The sequence below is a fragment of the Ustilago hordei genome (assembly GCF_900519145.1).
Source record: "Ustilago hordei strain Uho2 genome assembly, contig: UHO2_contig_02, whole genome shotgun sequence".
NCBI lineage: Eukaryota > Fungi > Basidiomycota > Ustilaginomycetes > Ustilaginales > Ustilaginaceae > Ustilago > Ustilago hordei.
In genome coordinates this window covers 1,096,004-1,120,110 of record NW_024545252.1, presented here as the reverse complement: position 1 = coordinate 1,120,110, position 24,107 = coordinate 1,096,004, and the positions used below count along the sequence as shown (strand labels likewise).

The 24,107-nt window shown below is 50.4% G+C and overlaps 4 protein-coding genes across 4 annotated transcripts; 1 reads left to right on the top strand and 3 right to left on the bottom strand.

The window, feature by feature from the left end:
• Positions 1-416: 416 nt before the first annotated feature.
• UHO2_01166 (uncharacterized protein) lies at positions 417-2,216 on the bottom strand (the record flags this gene model as incomplete). Its single annotated transcript, XM_041553634.1, has 1 exon — positions 417-2,216. The coding sequence occupies one exon, from the start codon at positions 2,214-2,216 to the stop codon at positions 417-419; it is 1,800 nt and encodes a 599-aa protein (XP_041409568.1).
• A 7,766-nt stretch (positions 2,217-9,982) lies between these two features.
• On the bottom strand, positions 9,983-13,621 carry UHO2_01165 (uncharacterized protein; the record flags this gene model as incomplete). The annotated part of the gene is made up of 1 exon (XM_041553633.1): positions 9,983-13,621. The coding sequence occupies one exon, from the start codon at positions 13,619-13,621 to the stop codon at positions 9,983-9,985; it is 3,639 nt and encodes a 1,212-aa protein (XP_041409567.1).
• A 2,534-nt stretch (positions 13,622-16,155) lies between these two features.
• Positions 16,156-17,088, bottom strand: UHO2_01164 (uncharacterized protein; the record flags this gene model as incomplete). Its single annotated transcript, XM_041553632.1, has 1 exon — positions 16,156-17,088. One exon carries the CDS (start codon positions 17,086-17,088, stop codon positions 16,156-16,158), a length of 933 nt encoding a protein of 310 aa, XP_041409566.1.
• Positions 17,089-23,230: 6,142 nt separating this feature from the next.
• Positions 23,231-23,806, top strand: UHO2_01163 (GTP binding protein Cdc42; the record flags this gene model as incomplete). Its single annotated transcript, XM_041553631.1, has 1 exon — positions 23,231-23,806. The coding sequence occupies one exon, from the start codon at positions 23,231-23,233 to the stop codon at positions 23,804-23,806; it is 576 nt and encodes a 191-aa protein (XP_041409565.1).
• Between the last annotated feature and the right edge of the window lie 301 nt (positions 23,807-24,107).

Here is a 24,107-nt window from a genome sequence, read left to right as displayed (position 1 = left end):
AAGTGACGATGAAGGACGTGCGAGAAGGAAGATGGTGTCAAGGCAAGATCTCGACTGCACCTGTGTCACTTGTCGGATGTGGTTTCGGATTGTCGAAAGGCCGGCGACCCAGTCAAATTTTTCGACCATTTTTTTTTTTTTTTTTTTTTTTTTTTTTTGGCCGGCCTAACAGCCTCCTCCCTCAGCCTCACCTTCACTCTGAGGGCTTAGCCTATGGATCACAGACCCCGACTTTGTCCCACGAGCAGCCATTTCCGGATATGAAGATTGCAATGCAAAAAGAGATCATCATTGCGGACTGCAACGGATGCGAGCTGTCAAGTGGCAGACAAAGAACGAGAGCTACGGTGACAAGAAAAAGAGAGATGAAGACGATGCCAAAAATTGTTTACTTCCACTTGCAGACGAAAAAGGGCTTAGGAAGGGTGCTCTCCCATACTCTTCCGGAACGGGTTGTTCGGGTTGACAATCCTACTCCTCGCCACACCTGCAGCAGCAGGGAACTCGGAATTGCTCGGACTGCCCGGTGCGCTCAAATTAGGATCATAGCTGGCCGTTGTAGTCGAGTATGTCGTCGCTCCCTGGTGCTTGCCCACATTCGAATCTGTTTCAGGGGGAGGAGAAGGGTAGTTATGCTGAGTGCTGATGCTGTGCGTTTCTGCTAGGACTGGAGCCATCCTTGCTACGGGTTCGGGGACGGGTACGGGTGCAGGTGCTGGGATGGATGATCGGAGTCGTCTGCTCGACTCTCCGCCTGCACCTCCAGTGGGAGAGGGGGAGGAAGAGGATGGAGCGTTGGAAGCTGGCGGGGAGGGACCACCGTCGATAAGCTCACGGAGCTCGTCCATTGTTGTCTGGGAGAGGCCGAGGGATGCGGGGTCGACAGAGGTTGCAGGAGGTGGAAGGATTGGTGCCGAATAAGAAGAAGCAGGGGCTGTGCTTGGCTGCGATGCTTCGGTTCCTTGCAAGACTGACTGTGCTGGTGGTGGTGGTGGTGTGCTGCTTGATGCAAGATGGTTAGACGTCGACTCAGGAGATGTTGCCGAAGCTGCTGCAGTTGCTACTTGGGGCTTCTTCTTTTTTTCCTCCTCCGCCTGCTTACGTTGCTGCTCCTCGTGCTCGAGCAAACTCAAACGCATCGCTTCGATCACCATGGCCTCTTCTATATCCTCGCCTGCACCCATCCGGATCAGGCGCGCAAACTCAGGTAAGCCTTCACCAGCACCACGACTAGGTCGACTACTGCGTCGACGCGAAGTGGTGACACCTGCCGTGCTGGCTGGCCAGTTCTGGCCTTCATTCAAGATAATACTGCCACCAGGCCCGTTCAAATTGATCCTACCGCTCTCGGCAGCAGCAGCGAGATCAGCACCCATCCGCGAGGAAGAAATGCCGATAGGAATGAGTCGATCGCCCACTTGTCGCATAATAACCCTTCGGTTTGCCCTTCGAGCTACAGCAGCTTCGGCCTGAGCCAGCTTAATATGCCAATCCGGTCTGACCTGATCGACGGTGATCACATTCGGATGATCGGCTGGGAGAATCTTCTTCTTGCCTGCGCCCTGTAGGCCTACACCGCCTGTGCCAATGGCCATCTCGGCAAAGTTGGCGGCATCCGTTGCGTCATTGGGACTGTCACTTGCGCTTCCACTGGATCGTCGACCTCGCTGTAGCGCCTCTGGCGGCACATACGTGACACCGAACTCAGGCTCGACGCAAAAGGGACAGGAGCGAGGCTGCGAAGAGGGTGGATTGGTGGAAGTCGGATCAGCACGTTTCATCTGAACGAAGCATTCGGAGCAGATGGGCTGATGACAGCATCGTGAAAAATTGAGTGGAGAAGGGTAGTAGAGGAAGCAAATGGGACATTCGCTGTTGAATTTTTTGTCTGCATATCCCACCTCGTCGTCACTACCTTTGCAGAAGGGAGCCAGTCGACGATCGAGAATGCTTTGACGGACAAAGTGCTGATCGTAGTCTTTGGGAGCTGTGTAGAGGCCATGTGGGATGAGACCGCCTTGGTCGACTTTGACCGAGTCGCCGAGATGAGCGGGAAGAGGTGGTGGGGAGGGAGGACCTAGACTGGTTGCGGAGAGTGAGGCGACTAGGTTGGCGGAGGTGGATGGTGTCATGGCTCGAGAAGAGGAACGTGCGTGACTCGAGTGGGACGCGGAAGCACCGGCCGAGCCGGCCTCTTTTGTCTGTTGTTGACCCATTGTTGTGAAGGCTGAGGTTGAGCTGAGCTGTGGGCCTTGAGACTGAATGCGTTGCGACGCCGAGCGGACAGGCGTCGTCTAAAGTGATGCTCGTTCGATCATCCGACAGGCTCAGAGAAGCAAAGTGAGGAAGCGGATAGGTGCCCAAAGCTGAGCCAGTCCTTGAACAATTATCCAGCTACCAGTCAGCGCGGAAGAGAGTCGGTGCCAGCAGTTAAGACTGTATGCAGAGTGGATGAGGCTGGTTGAGGTGAGATGACGGATGAGGCTGGTTAAGGTGAGATGAAGGATGAGGCTGGTTAAGGTGAGGTGACGGATGAGCCTGGAGTTGATCAACGACAAGGGATCAACAACAAGGGATGCTTGCACCGGGTGCGATGATATGGTACCGTTAGCGCTGTTCGTGAGAGAGAGAGAGAGCCGCTCGAGGCTGGGTTGGTCAAGTTGGATTAGTCGAGCAAAGTGATAGGAGTCGTCCGAGCAGCGTTAAGCTGAAGCAGGCTAGGTCGTGAGCACGGCTATCGGTGATATTGAGGCTCAAGAAGGGATGATGCTGGCCACGAAGGGAGCTGCAGCGCAATGCAACGTTGTTGCGATTGGGTCTTGATGATGAAAGAGGAGAAGAGGGAAGCTATGAGCCAAGATGAAAGCGATGGTCGTTGTGAGGATGAGCGCGTGATTCTGATGTGGATCGACAGCGGCTGAGCGGAGAGAGAAATAAATCGCAAGTGCAAAGGGGCCGAGTTGAGTTGAGTTGAGTCGAGTCGAGTCGAGTCGAGTCAAGAGGGCTGAGTTGCCGTCCGCCGAAATTGCAGTAAAAGAAAGGCGGATTAATCTAACACACACACACACACACACACACACACACACACAGTTGAATTAGGTACACCGCTCTAGAGGCCACAGTCAGGCACTCCTTTACAGTCAGGTGTGTCTAATTGAGAAGACTTAAATTGTGTAAGGAGGTAGTGACTAAGCTAAGAACATATATACATATTCTCTGCACCTGACACTGCTCACTTTGTCGAGTCATGCCCATGTGCCATGTATCTTCTTTCATAAGCATTGTCATATCAACATGTCCCCTCCATACCATGGTGTCAATCCTCATGCATAGGCTGCATTAGCTCCCACCAGCCTCTCATCTTGCCTGTCCTCCTCATCACCTGATGCCCTCCCAATTCCCCAATCCTGTGAGCTCCCATTTACTATATCATGCATTAGCGATGCTGGTGCCTCTTCAACTCCCCCCCTCAATGGCATATCCAACCCTATAATTCTTGATATCCTTGTCATGTTGAGTCCCTTGAGTGGCTTTGTGAGTATGTCGGCCACATTGTTGGCTGTTCCGTTGAACTCGATCGATATGTCACCATCTTGCACATGATCCCTAATGAAATAGTATCTGGTATTGATGTGTTTGAGTTTCCAGTGTTTGGCTGGGTCCTTACTGACTTGTATACACCCTTGGCTATCAGTGCATAGTGTCAGCTTGACTCTGAATACTCCTAGATCCCTAAGTAGGTATGAGAAGAAGAGTGCTTCTCTTGCTGCTTTGGAGGCTGCAACCAGTTCCACTTCTACTGCCAATAGTGCCATGCATTTTTGTACATGTGATTTCCAACTAACCAGGCATCCATACACATATGTGATTGCTCCAGATGTACTCCTATGTCCATTTGTGGGGTCAGAAGCCCAATTTGCATCAGTATATGTAACCACCGGTTGGTCTGCGTGACTCCTGTGCATTCCTCCTAAATTCAAATGGTAATCGCTTGTCTGATTCAGGTACTTCAACAAATGCATTGCAGCACTCCAAGCATTGTCGATTGGTCCTGACATGTATCATGCTAAGACTCCTACTGCAAATGAGATGTCTGGTCTCACTGTGTTGGATACCCACAAAAGTTGCCCCACTAGCTCTTGATATTGTTTGGACTGGTCTGGGTTGCATTTATTTCCTCCAGCAGTTCCTGCTACACTCTGCATTGGGATCCAGGTTCATTTGCTTGTTCTTTCTAGCCACTTATTTACCATGCCTTTGATGTATGCAGTCAGGTTGAGTGTGATCTTGCCTTGTCTTCTCTCTTGGGTGATTTTGATTCCTAGGAATTCTCTTACAGGTCCATTATCTTCTGTTCCCCACTTGTCCATGATCTCAGCTTTAGTGCGGTCGACCTCCCTTCTGCTAGGTGATGCGATCAGCATATCATCCACATATGCTGTGATGACCATGAGTTGGTTGCCTGCTCCCCTTGAGTAAAGGCATGGGGTGCTTGGCATGCAGTGGAAGCTGATATTTCGGAGGTGGGTGTCCAGTTCGATGTTCCATTCCTGACCTGATTGCTTCAGACCGTAAAGCCCCTTTATGAGTTTAAATACCTTTCCTGGAGGTACCCTGGTTCCTACCGGTGGCTTTAAGTAGACATCATGATGCAGATTTGAATTAAGGTAAGCCTGTTTAATGTCGATGGAGTCAACCTCCCAGTCCCATATGGCTGCGATGGCCAGTGTCAGCGGTCGCGCGCCTGAAACCTGATATCAGTAGTAGTATCAGTACTATCACCGATTCTGTTGAATTATGCGACAGTGCTAATGGTATTTCGATTCTTAGTGAAATATGCGACAGAGCCTTCTCTGTCACCTTTCTCGTTAGAATCTGTAGCTGTATTATTGTTATGACAGATTTCGACTAACCGCTGTGGACACTCTGTCCAGAGGTAGCTCGGCACAATCAACCTATAATATGACTCTAAGTGAGCTTGACACTGACACCAATGGTCTGGTGTGGGTATGGAATGTTGACGCCGACACGAGTGTCCAGTGTGTCAACTAACGCTTGAAGTGATCCCCAGGCCACAGTGGACGTCTGCCTTCGGTTCTATGATTACCCGGACTGCTGGTTGCTATGAACCACCTTTGGACATCAGGGAACGGTGATACAACACATGCAGTTCGATGAGGAGCAATCTGTTGATTACTACTTATGCTGACTGTGAACTAACGTTTACTTATTGCTTTGAAGTAATACTAGTTGCTTGATGAGTGTAGAGTGGATGGATCCACTCGACCATTCATGACAAGAAGGTATGCCTATATATCTCTTCACAGCATCACCCGCGACACTGCTCCTGCTCTCTCTCTCCAGAGAGTACCCTCTTTGTCAAGTATTGTACAGGTGTCTCCAAGGAGGCATCTCCTCTGTATCAGACCTTGTCCCTCCTGTCTTACCTGAGCTGTGTCAACTTCATCGACCCTGCTCCTCTTCTTCATGTCCCTTTCGCCAGTGTCCTTTACACAGCTCTCCTACTTCTGACTGGTGACAGTTCTCTTTTACTCCTGTCTTGTGGGCCCCTGAGTGGTAACCATCTGCATGTCACTTGAGCTTGGTCCCTCTTGCATGTGAATCATCGTATGGACAACCTTGCTACCGATCTTCATGGAATCTGCCACAAGGTCTCGCTTGTCACAGATTCCGGTGGGATTCATGATATTGATGATGCTTGTGCCGATTTCGCTGTGATCTGCCATAGAGCTGATTCTACTGCTGATCTCGGTGAACTCTGTCACAGCTCTGACGATCTACCTGATTCCACGATTCCTGCGCTACCTTCATATGAACTTCGGTCCTTCCTCGTTCTGCGCACTCAGGCCCATGACAGCCAGCACTCCCCTTATCACCTGGATAGGTGCCACTGGTGCGAATATCTCTGTGTAGTCTAGGCCCTCTCTCTGGGTAAACCCCCACGCTACCAATCTTGCCTTGTATTTTGTGGGGACCAGGTCTGCATCAGTCTTGATCTTGAGCACCCATTGTGTGTCAACTGCATTCATACCTTGCGGTAGAACAGTTGTTTCCCATGTTCCCATCGCTTCAAGTCCATCCAATTCCTTGTGCATTGCCTCTTCCCAGAACCTCCTATCCTTTCCAGCCAGCACCTCATGAACAGTTGGGTTCAGGCTGTCCTTTCCCTCCTTGAACTTGGCTACCGTTAGCCCAAAGTAACTCTTCTTTACCCAGGTCTCCGGGTTGTGCATGTTTCTAGCCAGCTTCCAGTTCGGCCATGGGCCTCTATCCTCTGGTGGCACCAGTGCATACTCTTCCCTCTCCTCCATCATTCTCCCTTCCTCCTTGAGAGCTAATTCCATGTCTATGTACTCTTCCAAAGGCTCTTGCTCTCTCTCATCAAATAGGTTCTCTTCTGTGTATCCCAGATCATCAAGTTCCTCTTCAATAGTTGGGACTGGTGGAGGTTGAATACTTATTGGTCGCCATTCTGATCAGTCTGACCAACACTGTGTCTCCATGAATCTTGCTGAGTTGCTCCAGAAAATGTTTGGAGTGTAATCAGGGCTATAGAATAGCCATCCCTTTCTTTCCAAGCTGTACCCTATGAATATGGCTGCAACCGCTCACTGGTCCAGCTTCTTGTTGTTTCGTTTGGCTTTTGGAATGTTTACCCAAGCTAGACATCTGAATACACACATGAGGCGGATGAATCATTCCAGTGATCTATTGAACATGAGCTGGTATGGAAACTCTCCATCAACATTGGGAGTAAGATTGATCTTGAATGCTGCCGCTCGTATGGCATGTGGCCAAAATCTCTTTGGTAAACTCCTTTGCATCAGCAGTGTTTGCATCTTTTCACCCAGGCTCCTGTTCATCTGTTCTACTCATCTGTTTTGCCTGCTGTTGTAACCAACAGTAGTCTGCCACTCTATGCCCTTTTCTAATAACCATTCTAACACTTTGTTACTCTTCCATTCAGTTCCTTGATCAGATCAGATTGCTTTTAGCTTTCTGCCTGTCTGTGTCTCTAGGAATGAAACTATTCTTTTGAGTTGTGTGAATGCGTGGCTCTTTTGTAAGAGTGGTTGTGCATGTACATACTTGCTATGATCATCAACCAGCACTAATGTGCATGTGTATTCTGTCACGTGGGATGAGTCTATAATCAGATCAATGTGAATAAGATCTAGGGGCCCCATGGCTGTTTCGCCGCTACCTCGCCCCATTTGGGCGGCCATACTTTTGGACCGCATGCACTGCTCACATGTCAGAGCTGTATCTGGGTCCAATGCTGCTACAGGTTCGCCTTTCAATTTATCAGCAATCACTCTGGACTTGTCTCGACCTGGTTGTCCCAGACGTTCGTGCCAGAGCTGTCTTGTGGAGATCTTTGGTCTCTGGTCAGCCAGCTCAAACTCTTCATCAACTCCTTCAAACAGCAGTGTTGATGTAGTCATTGCGCTTTGTTGCCATGTGTCGCCTCAGAACTCTAATAGTCCACACTTGTGATCTTTTGTTATTCTCAATAGCATACCATTTGCCAAGTGTATTTGTCCACCTGTCATGTCTAAAGTCACACATGCTCCCTCATCCATCAGTGAGTTGGTTGACAACAGGTTAATATTGAGTCTTTTAACATACAACACATTTTGAAGATAAACATCTCCATATTCTGTTGCTATGTTGGTATCTCCCACAGCAGTTGCCTCCAGCACTTCACTTCCAGCGGTATACACTCACTTTCTGCAATTTCTTGGATGGATGAGCATGCTGTGGTCATTAACCATGTGGTAGCTTGCTCCTGAATCCAAGATCCAATGTGTGGTTCCTTCTGACTTTGGGAGCTGCTGCCAACTTGGGGTGAAAGAGCACCAGACCTCCTAGTTGGTCTTGGTGAGTGGAGAATTTTCGGGAATGACAATGGAAGCATCACATTTGCTGGCACCATGCCCATAGTGCTTGCATACCCAGCAATGAATCACCTTTGGTTTGGTTGTGGTTTTCATGCTGCCCATGTCTGACTCAGTGCCATCAGCCTGCTCTTCGTTGCCCCCAGCAATTCTAGTGCATGCTTGGCATGGGTCCACTTTCTGACCAGGTACACTTTCCATTGCAGACTGGCATGTAGTCAAAGCTGTTGCTAGAGCATCGAAGCTAACCTGATGAACTGTGGCAACTGTCTCCTTGTAGACTGGGTGTCGAATCATACACCTCTGGAGTGCGGCATATAGTGCATCATTACTAAATGGGGCACCTAGGAGGCTAGTTTCAGTCTGCATAACCCTGATCTCTTGGATCAGCTTACGGGCATCAGCATGAAACATCTTTGCCTCATTGAGCTTGGTGAGTAATGCTATCCATTGCGAGGTTCTAGTTGCTTTGCTGGTTAGACTCCTTTCAATTTTCTTCCAAGCTTGATGGCAGGTCAGATGATTCTTACTGATGTCGAGTAGGAGGTAAAGGATGTTATACTCTCCTTCAGTGTCTAGGGTGCTTCGTAGGACACCCACTAGGGCATTATCAAAGGTTTTATTCCATTTCGGGTGGTCTTTGTCATATGTGCCCTTTAGATGTCATGTGGCATGGGGAACTACTTGTAGGTTGGCCTTGATGAGTGTGCTCCAACTATAATAGTTGCATGATGTGAGCTTGGGAACCATTGTCAGGGGTCTCGCGCCTGAAACCCAGGTCGGTCTGTCGAGATACTCGGTGACTATTAAACTGTGTGACAGCTATTGTCTCGGTATCGGTGACTATCAAGTTGTGCAGTGACAGCAGGTGGCGTTCGTTGTATATACTATCGTAGGTTTCGGCTGACCTCTGTGGACACTCCGTTCAGGGGTAGCTCGGCACAATCAATATCAATGTTATGATGACACCAAGGTCTGGTGTGGGTGTTGATGATGATGAGGTTGATGGTGTTGGTGATGAGATTGGTGATGTCGATGATAATGAGGTTGATGGTGTTGATGATAAGATTGGTGATGTCAATGATAATGAGGTTGATGGTGTTGGTGATAAGGTTGGTGGCGTCAACACGAGTGTCCAGTGTGTTGACTTGATGCTTTGAAGTGATCCCCGGACCGCAGTGGACTACTGCCTTCGGTTCTATCTATATCCAGACCGCTAACCTGCTATGGGCGCCTTCGGACGTCAGGTAGTGGTGATACAACACACACACTACGATGAGGAGCAACCTTGATAGATTGCTGCTATGCTGACTGTAACTAATGAGTACTTGTGTTTCTAAAGTATTGACTAGTTGTATGGTGAGTAGAGTGGATGAGGATCCACTCGACCTATTGATGAGAAAGCATGGTTATATACCTCTTCTCAGCATCGCCAGCGATGCTGCTCCTGCTCTCTCTCCAGAGAGTACCTTCTTCATCGAGTACTGCTCAGGGGCCTCTCCTGCTTGGCACCCCTGTGCCTCTTGAGCTGTGTCGACTCCTTCGACACTGCTCCTCCTCCTCATGACCTGGTGTCGACTCCTTCGACACTGCTCCTCCTCCTTTGATCAGTGACAGTTCCTTTGGCTCTTGTCTCTCGAGCCCCTGAGTGGTAACCATCTGCATGCTCCTTGAGCTTGGTCCTCTTCGTGGCTGTGCCTGCTCCTTGAGCTTGGTCCTCCTCGTGGCTGTGCCTGCTCCTTGAGCTTGGTCCTCCTCGTGGCTGTGCTTGGCCCTCCTTTGCATGTGAGTCCATAGGAGTCCATGGTCTCCATGGAGACTGCACTACGACCATGCTCTCTACTGGTGTCGACTAGGTCTTCGATACCTGTGCTCCTTCCATATGAACCCATGACCCTCCTGCTTCTTGAGCATCCAGGCCCATGACACTACCCCCCTCTTAAGAGCCGAGCTCCGTCGAGGCATGCTCTGGTCTGGTTCATGCTGACTCCTCCTCCTTGACAACATCGCCAACATCATCCTTCCTCCTTTTCTCAACGTCATCCTCCTTCCTCTTCCTCTCTCTACTCCTCCTGTTCTCTCCTCCTCTCTCCACTCTGTCTACTCACTCGTCCCCCCTCCGACACCTCATACTCCTGGATGAGGTCGGGACAGTTGAGGTTCTCTACTGGTTCCCATGAAGCAGCTTCCTCTGAGTACCCTCTCCACAACACCTTGTACTCCGTAGTCCCATTGTGTGAACGCTTGTCGATGAGTGCTTCGACTTCGAAGTCGAGGTCCTCATCTGGAAGTGATGGTATGGTGGGCTGTTCAGCACGTTGAGGAAGAGAACTTGTTCTTGCTGGCTCGAGCATGGAGACATGGAACACATCATGCACCCTAAGGTTTGCTGGCAATGTGATTCGATAAGCTCGGCGTCCTACCCGTTCCTGAACTGGGTAGGGTCCTGCAAACCGGGTGTCTAACTTGGGTGTGGGTCTCCTTGTCTTCCAGTTTCGTCGGTTGATATAGACCATATCACCCACCTTAAACTCGATGTCCTTGTGCTTCCTGTTATACTGGTTTACTGATCTACGTTGTGCCTCTCTGATCTGCTCCTGGAGGTACTTGCAACGCTCCTTTCCATCCATGAGGTACTCGAAGCGACCTGGATCATTGACTCCTAGTCGTTGAGGGATGTCAGGATGAGCTTTGGGGTTCCATCCATAGCATGCAAAGAATGGTGAGACACCAATGCTGTTGTGGACCGTGTTGTTGTATACAAAGGCCGCAGTGTCCAGCAGGTTGGCCCAGTCATTCTGCTCATAGTTGCAGTACATCCTGAGATATTGCTCTATGACCTGATTGACTCTCTCTGTCTGACCATCAGTTTGAGGATGGTAGGCCGTGCTAAGTGAGTGCTTCACACCCATTTGCTCTGCAAATGCCTTCCATGCTCCTGATATGAACTGCCTGCCTCGGTCCGAGACCATGTGATCTGGATATCCGAAGAGTCTAACCATGTGTCCATATAGCAATACTGCAGTCTGTTTGGCTGTGACTGTCTTATGGGTTGGAGCTAGTATGGCAAACTTGGTTAACCTGTCGACGATGACTAGGATAGAGTCATAGGTCTTGGAGTCATACTTCTTTGATGGTGGTAGTCCTTCAATGAAGTCGAGGGATATGGAGCCCCAGGGCCTGTCTGGGGTTGCTAGTGGCTGTAGCAAACCATATGGACGATGACGAGGAGCTTTGTACCTAGCACATACAGGACAACTTGCTACATAGTCTGCAATCCAAGCTGTCATGTTTGGCCACCAGTAATGTCGTTGAGCTGCCTTGATGGTAGCATCTCTTCCTACGTGTCCAGCAGTGATACCATCATGGCATTGGGTCATCACCATGAATCGCAGATGCTCTACAGAGAGAGACTGTCCATCTACCTCTTTGGCACTCCTTGAGTGTCGGTTGTTGGTCCTCCCTGGCATGATCACCTTGGGGATAACCAACCTTCCTCCACTGTACCATAGGTCATCCTTGAGTTCGAAAGGCTTCTTCCTATGTATCTCCTGTAGCTCTTGGTCTAAAGGCTGGAAGATCTTGACCAGGTCTTTGAGACCTTTTGATGCTATGGACTCCATCGAGATCATGGGGGCCACTAGGAGCGAGTCATGGTCTGCTGTCTCCTTGAACACTCGAGGAGGCAGTAGTTGCCTCACATTGTGATCCTGCTCTTCACCGGCTGGTTGCATGTCTGTCCTTCTGGTGAGAGCATCGGGTTCACCACCTTTGTCTCCTGGTCGATACTGCAATATGAAGTCGAAGTCTGCTAGTAGTATTGCCCATCGAGCTTGTCGACCTGTGATGCGTCTCTGTGACTTGAAGTACTTGAGGGCTTCATGGTCAGTGAGGATGACCAGTTGGTTCGGTAGTCCAGCTAGCATGTGTCGCCACTGAGTGAGGCAGGCGACCACAGCTAGGAGCTCCTTATCATGGATCTCATAGTTCTTCTCGGCAGAAGACATCTTCCTAGAGTAGAAGGCCACTGGATGCCATCGTCCTTCATGCTCCTGCTTGAGTACTCCTGCTATAGCAAAGTCACTTGCATCAGTCTCCAACCTTGTTGGAAGGTGGTAGTCGAAGTGCTGAAGCACTCCTGCTGATGTGAAGGCCTGGATGAGCTTGTGGAAGGCCTGTTGGGCCTCCTCTGGTAGCTCGAACTTCTTGAACCGTTCTATAGGCTTTACCAGTGCTGTCAAGGGCTTGGCTATGCGAGCAAAGTGGGCTATGAACCTTCGATAGAAGTTGGCAAAACCCAGGAACCTCTGGATGTCATGGATTGACTCTGGCATTGGCCACTCCTTGACAGTGCGCACCTTTTCTGGGTCCATCTCTATGCCCGTTGGCTTGATGATGTACCCCAGGAACTCAACTGTCTTGGTGTGGAACTCACACTTTGACAGCTTAGCAAAGAGCCTGTTGCTCCTTAAGCGAGTGAGGACCTCAGTGACATGCCTCACATGTGCTTCTTCAGTGTCACTGAAGATCAGGAAGTCATCTAGGTATACTACCACATATACTCCAATGATGTCTCGGAAGATGTCATTGATGAATGACTGGAAGTGAGCCGGAGCATTGGCTAGGCCAAAGGGCATCACTAGGTACTCATAGAGTCCCAACTGAGTGCCAAAAGCTGTCTTCCATTCATCTCCTTTAGCAATCCGGATGAGGTTGTATGCTGCTCTAAGGTCTAGCTTGGTATAGATCCTTGCCTTCCTGAGTAAGAACAGCTGCTCCTCGATGAGGGGCAATGGTGCCCTGTTCTTGACAGTGATCTCGTTGAGACCTCTGTAGTCCACACAGAGTCTGAGACCTCCATCCTTCTTTGGTACGAAGAGCACTGGTGATCGTGCCGGGCTCTTCGATGGTCTTATGAACCCCTTCTCGAGGTTCTCATCCAAGTATCTCCTTAACTCGGACATCTCCTTGGGTCCCTTAAGGTATAGGGGCCCTTGAGGTGGCTTACCTCCTTCTATCAACTCGAGGTGGAGATCATGCTCGGTATGATGGGGCAGCTTGTCTGCTTCCACCTCATCAAACACATCTCGCAGGTGTTGGTATGGCTTTGGTATGTCTGCAGCCGTCACCACCTTATCTACCTCCACCTCCATCTCGACTCCTTTGTCTGCGCCTGTAGGTACAAAACCAAAGGCTGGGAGTGATGATGGTGGCTCCTCTAACAGCATGAACCCTATGGGTCCATCTTCCAGAGCTGCTCGTAGTATGCGCTCTGCTGAGACAAACTCGTTACCATGGAGGGTTGGTCTCCTCATGGTTAGGTCCCCTGCTCTTGCTGCTTCAGGGGGTCTCCTAGGGGGTCTCCTAGGGGGTCGGTCCTGCTCCTGAGTCTTGAACTCCAGCTGGCCCGTATCCCATTGTATGGTGGGTTTGAGCCTCCGTAGCTCAGTGAACCCCAGGATGAGGTCATAGTCTGCAGTGTCGGCCACTGAAGCTTCGACCACACCCAGATTGTGTGTACCAATAGATACCTGCATGCTCGCAGAACTATTGATGGAGAGTTGGTGCCCGGTGACACCATGGATCGATCTTGTTTTTATGGGTTTTGTGGGTATTTGGTACTTACTAATGAAAGAATCTGAGACTATGGACAAACCAGCACCGGTATCAGCTAGTATCCGAGCAGGATGGTCTTGAACCATTCCAGAGAGCTCCAGTACTGCTTTGCCTCCACTGGTAGAGAAACATACTTGACAATCTTGATATATACAGAGTGATGGCGAGGAGGTTTGTAGAGCAATGCATGCCATCAGTGCATCACCCCACTGACGTTTCCCTCGTCGTCATCATCATCGTGCTCCTCCTCGTGATCGGGGTCCATGGGTTGCTGGTATGAGCTGAGGTCCATGGCCTCGGGGTCACCCGTCTCAGTGCTGCCTGTGGGGCCATCTCCTGAGTCGGTGGCCTCCTCGAAGGGGTCTGCTGTGGTGACCATAACCTTTGGTCCCATGGGTCGAGAGCTAAGAGGGTCTACCCTCCTGCTGGGGCAGTCTCTGGCCCAATGGCCGATACCCTTGCATACATGACAGGTGTTGATACCTGATGGAGCAGGGCTTCCTTGCTTCGAGGGTTGGGTGGGATGATGAGGAAGGGGTCGGTTTAGGTTTTGTATAGTTGCTTGTGTAGTTGCTTGTGTAGTTGCTTGTGATGGTGATCGAGCTGGATAAGGTTGAGTGGGTTGTCGGATGGGGATTGAACTTTGATTTGGCCGAGACCCAGTTCTTAGTGGAGGTGACGTGGCATTTGGAAGTGAGTGTCTAGCCGAGGACTGCTGTAGTAGCATCCTCTGTCGATCGATCTCCTCGACCTCTCGATACCACTCCCATCTCTTCCCAGGTGGATTCCTCTTGAACTTCTCCTGTATGCTACGAGTGAGACTACCTCTGAAGAGATCAATCACTAGCTCATTGTCATCTAGGTTGACCTGTCCTTCCAAGTCTCTGAACCGCTCTACATGACGTGTGGCGGCACCAGGAGCATCACTTGTGAGTCTGAGAGCCAACAGCTTGTTGTATGCCTCCATCCTAGCATTGCGTGGGTTGAACTGCTCTGACAGTCGCTCTGTGAAGTAGTGCCAATCATTGAACAACCTTCCTTCTCTAGCTCTATCAATACGGAGCTTGGAGGTCCACCACTCTCTTGCTGTCCCTTCCAGTTGAGCACCCATGTGATTGATCATCCTAGACTGCTCATACACCTGGTTGAACTTAAACCATGCTTCGGCTTCTAGAATGAAGATCTCCATGTCTCGGGGATTGAACTTTGGAAAGGGGGTGGTGATGGGCTTTGACCGGTTAAGCTCTGCCATGATGCTGGTATCCTCCTCGTGGTCCAGGGGGTAAGGGTCCGTCCTAGTCCTGCTGTAGGGGTCCAGCTTAGTCTTGACATATCTTGGCCCAGTAGGTGAGGCATACTTCTCATAGTTGATGTCCTCCTGCTCATCCAGGTTGAATGAGACTGATCGTCTTGATCGTGGAGCAGGAGTAGGAGTATGTGGGTCTCCTATCATAGACTCATCTCCTCCTCCTGCTTGGTCTTCTGAGTGAGAGAGGTCCATTGTCTCCTCCCTGCTCAGTTGAGCTCGTTGTAATCGTTCCTCTCGATGACCCTGTCTGGTAAGCTCTAGCTGTGCTTCCAATAGAGTGAGTAGTCTATCGAGCTTATTGTTGAGGTCTGGGTCCGTCATGGTGATCGTGAGGAGCTGCTTGAACGATCCACTCTAATGTCAGGGGTCTCGCGCCTGAAACCCAGGTCGGTCCGTCGAGATACTCGGTGACTATCAAACTGTGTGACAGCTATTGTCTCGGTATCGGTGACTATCAAGTCGTGCAGTGACAGCAGGTGGCGTTCGTTGTATATACTATCGTAGGTTTCGGCTGACCTCTGTGGACACTCCGTTCAGGGGTAGCTCGGCACGATCGATATCAATGTTATGATGACACCAAGGTCTGGTGTGAGTGTTGATGATGATGAGGTTGATGGTGTTGGTGAGGGGATTGGTGATGTCGATGATAATGAGGTTGATGGTGTTGGTGATAAGGTTGGTGGCGTCAACACGAGTGTCCAGTGTGTTGACTTGATGCTTGAAGTGATCCCCGGACCGCAGTGGACTACTGCCTTCGGTTCTATCTATATCCGGACCGCTAACCTGCTATGGGCGCCTTCGGACGTCAGGTAGTGGTGATACTACACACACACTACGATGAGGAACAACCTTGATAGATTGCTGCTATGCTGACTGTAACTAATGAGTACTTGTGTTTCTAAAGTATTGACTAGTTGTATGGTGAGTAGAGTGGATGGGGATCCACTCGACCTATGATGATGAGAAAGCATGGTTATATACCTCTTCACAGCATTGCCAGCGATGCTGCTCCTGCTCTCTCTCCAGAGAGTGCCTTCTTCATCGAGTACTGCTCAGGGGCCTCTCCTACTTGGCACCCCTGTGCCTCTTGTCGACACTGCTCCTCCTTCTCATGACCTGGTGTCGACTCCTCTGCTCCTCCTCCTTTGATCAGTGACAGTTCCTTTGGCTCTTGTCTCTCGAGCCCCTGAGTGGTAACCATCTGCATGCTCCTTGAGCTTGGTCCTCTTCGTGGTTGTGCATGGCCCTCCTTTGCATGTGAGTCCATAGGAGTCCATGGTCTCCATGGAAACTGCACTACGACCATGCTCTCTACTGGTGTCGACTAGGTCTTCGATACCTGTGCTCCTTCCATATGAACCCATGACCCTCCTGCTTCTTGAGCATCCAGGCCCATGACACATCCTTCTTTGGTATGAAGAGCACCGGTGATCGTGCCGGGCTCTTCGATGGTCTTATGAACCCCTTCTCGAGGTTCTCATCCAAGTATCTCCTCAACTCGGACATCTCCTTGGGTCCCTTAAGGTATAGGGGCCCTTGAGGTGGCTTACCTCCTTCTATCAACTCGAGGTGGAGATCATGCTCGGTATGATGGGGCAGCTTGTCTGCTTCCACCTCATCAAACACATCTCGCAGGTGTTGGTATGGCTTTGGTATGTCTGCAGCCGTCACCACCTTATCTACCTCCACCTCCATCTCGACTCCTTTGTCTGCGCCTGTAGGTACAAAACCAAAGGCTGGGAGTGATGATGGTGGCTCCTCTAACAGCATGAACCCTATGGGTCCATCTTCCAGAGCTGCTCGTAGTATGCGCTCTGCTGAGACAAACTCGTTACCATGGAGGGTTGGTCTCCTCATGGTTAGGTCCCCTGCTCTTGCTGCTTCAGGGGGTCTCCTAGGGGGTCTCCTAGGGGGTCGGTCCTGCTCCTGAGTCTTGAACTCCAGCTGGCCCGTATCCCATTGTATGGTGGGTTTGAGCCTCCGTAGCTCAGTGAACCCCAGGATGAGGTCATAGTCTGCAGTGTCGGCCACTGAAGCTTCGACCACACCCAGATTGTGTGTACCAATAGATACCTGCATGCTCGCAGAACTATTGATGGAGAGTTGGTGCCCGGTGACACCATGGATCGATCTTGTTTTTATGGGTTTTGTGGGTATTTGGTACTTACTAATGAAAGAATCTGAGACTATGGACAAACCAGCACCGGTATCAGCTAGTATCCGAGCAGGATGGTCTTGAACCATTCCAGAGAGCTCCAGTACTGCTTTGCCTCCACTGGTAGAGAAACATACTTGACAATCTTGATATATACAGAGTGATGGCGAGGAGGTTTGTAGAGCAATGCATGCCATCAGTGCATCACCCCACTGACGTTTCCCTCGTCGTCATCATCATCGTGCTCCTCCTCGTGATCGGGGTCCATGGGTTGCTGGTATGAGCTGAGGTCCATGGCCTCGGGGTCACCCGTCTCAGTGCTGCCTGTGGGGCCATCTCCTGAGTCGGTGGCCTCCTCGAAGGGGTCTGCTGTGGTGACCATAACCTTTGGTCCCATGGGTCGAGAGCTAAGAGGGTCTACCCTCCTGCTGGGGCAGTCTCTGGCCCAATGGCCGATACCCTTGCATACATGACAGGTGTTGATACCTGATGGAGCAGGGCTTCCTTGCTTCGAGGGTTGGGTGGGATGATGAGGAAGGGGTCGGTTTAGGTTTTGTATAGTTGCTTGTGTAGTTGCTTGTGTAGTTGCTTGTGATGGTGATCGAGCTGGATAAGGTTGAGTGGGTTGTCGGATGGGGATTGAACTTTGATTTGGCCGAGACCCAGTTCTTAGTGGAGGTGACGTGGCATTTGGAAGTGAGTGTCTAGCCGAGGACTGCTGTAGTAGCATCCTCTGTCGATCGATCTCCTCGACCTCTCGATACCACTCCCATCTCTTCCCAGGTGGATTCCTCTTGAACTTCTCCTGTATGCTACAAGTGAGACTACCTCTGAAGAGATCAATCACTAGCTCATTGTCATCTAGGTTGACCTGTCCTTCCAAGTCTCTGAACCGCTCTACATGACGTGTGGCGGCACCAGGAGCATCACTTGTGAGTCTGAGAGCCAACAGCTTGTTGTATGCCTCCATCCTAGCATTGCGTGGGTTGAACTGCTCTGACAGTCGCTCTGTGAAGTAGTGCCAATCATTGAACAACCTTCCTTCTCTAGCTCTATCAATACGGAGCTTGGAGGTCCACCACTCTCTTGCTGTCCCTTCCAGTTGAGCACCCATGTGATTGATCATCCTAGACTGCTCATACACCTGGTTGAACTTAAACCATGCTTCGGCTTCTAGAATGAAGATCTCCATGTCTCGGGGATTGAACTTTGGAAAGGGGGTGGTGATGGGCTTTGACCGGTTAAGCTCTGCCATGATGCTGGTATCCTCCTCGTGGTCCAGGGGGTAAGGGTCCGTCCTAGTCCTGCTGTAGGGGTCCAGCTTAGTCTTGACATATCTTGGCCCAGTAGGTGAGGCATACTTCTCATAGTTGATGTCCTCCTGCTCATCCAGGTTGAATGAGACTGATCGTCTTGATCGTGGAGCAGGAGTAGGAGTATGTGGGTCTCCTATCATAGACTCATCTCCTCCTCCTGCTTGGTCTTCCGAGTGAGAGAGGTCCATTGTCTCCTCCCTACCCAGCTGAGCTTGTTGTAGTCGTTCCTCTCGATGACCCTGCCTAGTAAGCTCTAGCTGAGCTTCCAATAGAGTGAGTAGTCTATCGAGCTTATTGTTGAGGTCTGGGTCCATCATGGTGATCGTGAGGAGCTGCTTGAACGATCCACCCTAATGTCAGGGGTCTCGCGCCTGAAACCCAGGTCGGTCTGTCGAGATACTCGGTGACTATTAAACTGTGTGACAGCTATTGTCTCGGTATCGGTGACTATCAAGTTGTGCAGTGACAGCAGGTGGCGTTCGTTGTATATACTATCGTAGGTTTCGGCTGACCTCTGTGGACACTCCGTTCAGGGGTAGCTCGGCACAATCAATATCAATGTTATGATGACACCAAGGTCTGGTGTGGGTGTTGATGATGATGAGGTTGATGGTGTTGGTGATGAGATTGGTGATGTCGATGATAATGAGGTTGATGGTGTTGATGATAAGATTGGTGATGTCAATGATAATGAGGTTGATGGTGTTGGTGATAAGGTTGGTGGCGTCAACACGAGTGTCCAGTGTGTTGACTTGATGCTTTGAAGTGATCCCCGGACCGCAGTGGACTACTGCCTTCGGTTCTATCTATATCCAGACCGCTAACCTGCTATGGGCGCCTTCGGACGTCAGGTAGTGGTGATACAACACACACACTACGATGAGGAGCAACCTTGATAGATTGCTGCTATGCTGACTGTAACTAATGAGTACTTGTGTTTCTAAAGTATTGACTAGTTGTATGGTGAGTAGAGTGGATGAGGATCCACTCGACCTATTGATGAGAAAGCATGGTTATATACCTCTTCTCAGCATCGCCAGCGATGCTGCTCCTGCTCTCTCTCCAGAGAGTACCTTCTTCATCGAGTACTGCTCAGGGGCCTCTCCTGCTTGGCACCCCTGTGCCTCTTGAGCTGTGTCGACTCCTTCGACACTGCTCCTCCTCCTCATGACCTGGTGTCGACTCCTTCGACACTGCTCCTCCTCCTTTGATCAGTGACAGTTCCTTTGGCTCTTGTCTCTCGAGCCCCTGAGTGGTAACCATCTGCATGCTCCTTGAGCTTGGTCCTCTTCGTGGCTGTGCCTGCTCCTTGAGCTTGGTCCTCCTCGTGGCTGTGCCTGCTCCTTGAGCTTGGTCCTCCTCGTGGCTGTGCTTGGCCCTCCTTTGCATGTGAGTCCATAGGAGTCCATGGTCTCCATGGAGACTGCACTACGACCATGCTCTCTACTGGTGTCGACTAGGTCTTCGATACCTGTGCTCCTTCCATATGAACCCATGACCCTCCTGCTTCTTGAGCATCCAGGCCCATGACAACCATCTCCAAGATTTTGGCCAAGGTGTGGTAATTGTATCAGTCATCATTGTTGTCCGATTCTGATCCTCCTTCATCCTCATTGTCAAAATACTCTGTCTCATTACCATCGGTGGCCTCTTTGTTGATTTGTGCTCGTTGTGGCATTTTACCTTTTCTTGTCCTCCTGGCTGCTTCACCCAAGCTGGCTTGGCAGTTGTTGTCTCCTGCCATATTTGAATGTCATGGGTTCGAGCCCCACGTTGGGAGCCAGTTGAATTAGGTACACTGCTCTAGAGGCCACAGTCAGGCACTCCTTTACAGTCAGGTGTGTCTAATTGAGAAGACTTAAATTGTGTAAGGAGGTAGTGACTAAGCTAAGAACATATATACATATTCTCTGCACCTGACACTGCTCACTTTGTCGAGTCATGCCCATGTGCCACGTATCTTCTATCATAAGCATTGTCATATCAACATGTCCCCTCCATACCATGGTGTCAATCCTCATGCATAGGCTGCATTAGCTCCCACCAGCCTCTCATCTTGCCTGTCCTCCTCATCGCCTGATGCCCTCCTGATTCCCTGATCCTTTGAGCTCCCATTTACTATATCATGCATTAGCGATGCTGGTGCCTCTTCAACTCACACACACACACAGACAATTCTCAGGTGGAGAGATACGAGCGAGGGCTGAGTCCGGAGCGGGAAAAATAACAGGGAGAGGGGCATTTTGGCGAGGCGAATCGGAATCGGAGAGATTAGTTGCTTAGAGCAGTCGGCGGCAGTAGAGGACTGACAGCGGCAGGCTTCCATCATCCGGCACTTGTCTTTGTCGATGATCATGGCGCGGGCCATCCGAATTCCCAAAAAAATAAAATCAATCCAAAAAAACAGATATCTCCATCTCTGAGGCATTGAGGCTCTGTGTGCGATCAAGTCATACGGCAAGGCAGTGCTGTGGCGAGAGTTAGGCTTTGCCATTCTCACGCACTCAAAGTTGGCTTCCTGCCGCGCGATTTTAGCATTCTTTCTTTTCCGAACTCGAAAGCTTCAGAACAGCGACAAGAGGGCAGTGGAAGTGGAAGTGGAAGTGTGGCATGAGCAGGTCGATGAACAGGTCGATGAGCCGATGATGCTGAGATTTGTGATTGATGCCGATCCGTAGCGCCACGCTTTTTCTCATCGATCCGCCTTATTTGCGGTTGCCAACCGCTTCTTTTTGTTCTTCTCTTGTATCTTGTTTCTAAAAATCGCCTCGTTGACCGACAAATGGTATTACAATAAATACAAATTACTAGAATCACCCGATTCGAAGGGCTCGACGGCCATCACTGTTGCTCAACGAACGTTGAAATTCGCCGATGCACTGCTCCAGGCAGCAAGCTTGTTTGATATGACCAGATCAGTGTTCAAGTCGCCGAAAACTTGGTCTGTAATGTGGTGAGCGGCTCATGGCAACTCACTAAACCAGCTTTCAAGTTCTGTTATTCCCACAAAAAATTCAGGTTCATCAGTGGGCTCTGGTAAGACGGCCTTTGAAGTAGCTGCAAGACCCTGAATCGTATCCTTGCCGACACCCCCTGGCCCCTGGTGACCCTCTATGGATCGTGAGGAGCATGCTCAGATCCCGAGCTGATGTGGGTCTTGGTCCATTGATCAGACATCATCATCGGAAGTGGGCTTGTGATTGTTATATGCTGGAGCTTCTGTGCAGGCCGAAAAGTGTGCAGGCCGAAATCTGTGCAGCGCCGACTTCATCTTGGTGCCTGTCAGATCATCAGAATCAAGAGAGCAGATGGGATCTACAATGTATTTGCAAAAAGCTATTGTTCATCTTAGTCTCGCCTTGTTTTCTAAAACTGCCAGTTGAGAGGGGTTCGAGACTGTCGGCTGTTCACCGATTCAGGGTCTTTCAGAAGACCTCTCAGGTTTCAGGCTTTCCGACACGAACAAGACTCGAAAGCAACTTTGAATAGGACTTTCACTTGAAGTTGAAGCTTGGATTCGAACTCTGAAACCAGAACCTTAAATTGCAAATACAATCGTTTTCCTACCATCACTTCAAAAACCTATTAAAGAAAAGAGAAGGCTTGACTACAACCTTCGGCAGAAAGGGTTTAGTGATACTGCAAAGTTTGTAATTTACCGCCGCCTGTGGGTTTCGGTTGATTTTCCTATTTTCCAGAGAGGCTTCAAGGCTAGTCAGAGGGAGAGTTAGACTGCTCACTCGACTGATATAGGGGTTGAGGAGCGGGCGTGAATTGTGAGGGTGAAAGTGAGTGAGAGTGGGCGTTGCAGCTCTCCTTTACCGCTTAACATGCTTTTGGCCTTCCCCCTGGATTGAATTCAATTCAATTCGCAAAGGCTTTTCGTTGCCTCTGAATGGCCGCGCCCCTTGCTCCTCTGCCCGCACACAATATACTCACACAATATACTCACCCACCCACACTCAGACACGCACCTTGAAATTGCTCTTCTGTGGCTCTGCAGCCTGCGAGAAGGGCGCGCGTCTCTTTGGCTCTTGGCTCTTGGCTCTTGGCTCTTGGCTACTGCTCGGCTCTGAATCGCCTGCCACCCTCTTGCTGTTTTGGCTGTTGATATGGTCGGATCGGTTTCACCTTGGACAGCTCTACCACCTTCTTCCTTCAATAGCATCTTTCTTCTTCTTCTTTTTCTTCCAACCTCGTCGACAGTCTCTAGCACACACTCTGCACTTCTTTCTCTCCGAGCTACCTTTGCATCTGCAACACCTCATCGGAGAAACGTCACAAAAGCGCACATTCCAAAAACGCAAACCATCGTTCGCTAGCTTCCCTCTAAAATCCCACCATCTCACGCCTCTGGACGCATCGGCTGTCATCTTTCGCTCAACTAAACTTAACCTATCTTCAAGCTAGAAGGTAAGTGTCTATCAGCTACTTCCCCCATCTCTGCAGTTCCTCAGCGCAAACCTGTCAACTTCGGTATACAACATCTTGGCCTGGCTATCGACATCCACCCTGATAATCACAACCTAGCTTCAACAGCGCAGTCAGTCTCTTGCGCCACCACGCCCGACAATTCAGCTGGCGAACATCGCTTGCGCTCCCTGTTGGCGAAACGACGGAAGCGACCAAGTTGGACAGTCTCATTGTAGATAGCTTTGCGCCCCAACCCATGCAGCCCAGCATGCGTAGAAGCCAAGCGTTGATATGGCGACCGCCAATCGCCGATAGCAGAGACAAGTGCAAGGTGCAATATCTTCCATTCACGCCTACTAGACCCTATCTGACCCATTCCTCATTCTCTTTTCTGCCTTTCTTTGCCTGGCTCCCACTCTTCCCTCGCTTCCCTCTTCTCCTCAACCAACCGACAATCGTCTACGCCAACCCAAATCCTCTTGACTCCCAACAGACTTGAGAAATGCAGACCATCAAGTGTGTCGTCGTCGGCGACGGTGCCGTCGGTAAGACCTGTCTCTTGATCTCCTACACCACCAACAAGTTCCCCTCGGAGTACGTTCCTACCGTTTTCGACAACTATGCCGTCACCGTCATGATCGGTGAGGACCCATACACACTCGGACTCTTCGATACTGCTGGACAGGAGGACTACGACCGATTGCGACCTCTCTCATACCCGCAGACCGACGTCTTCCTCGTCTGCTTCTCCGTCACCTCGCCAGCATCCTTCGAGAACGTCAAGGAGAAGTGGTTCCCCGAAGTTCACCACCACTGCCCCGGTGTCCCTTGCCTCATTGTCGGAACACAGGTGGATTTGCGAGACGACCACGCCGTGATCGAGAAGTTGGCACGTTCAAAGCAGCGGCCCGTCCCTTTCGAGGCCGGTGAGCGATTGGCGAGAGAGTTGGGTGCCGTCAAGTACGTCGAGTGCTCGGCGCTTACGCAGAAGGGTTTGAAAAACGTCTTTGACGAGGCTATCGTAGCAGCGCTGGAACCACCTGTCATTCGAAAGAAGTCCAAGTGCGCCATTCTCTAAACACAACATACCCGCCCTGCCCTCCACCTCGATCACACCACATTCTCGGAGCCATATCTTCATCGTACTCGTGCCGCCATCGCATTCCATGCTTCTTTCCATCTCATCGTCCTCGTGCCGCCATTGCATTCCATGCTTCTTTCCATCTCACCAACCTCCTTCGCCCATGCTTTTCGCACTGCTAGGCTCCAGTCATAGACATTCAACCTCTGCTAGACGCAGATGGCCCACTTCAGCCAAGCTTTGCAGAACCCTCTTCACCTCTCCCCCACCTATGATGTCAACCTTGTTTTTTTTTTTT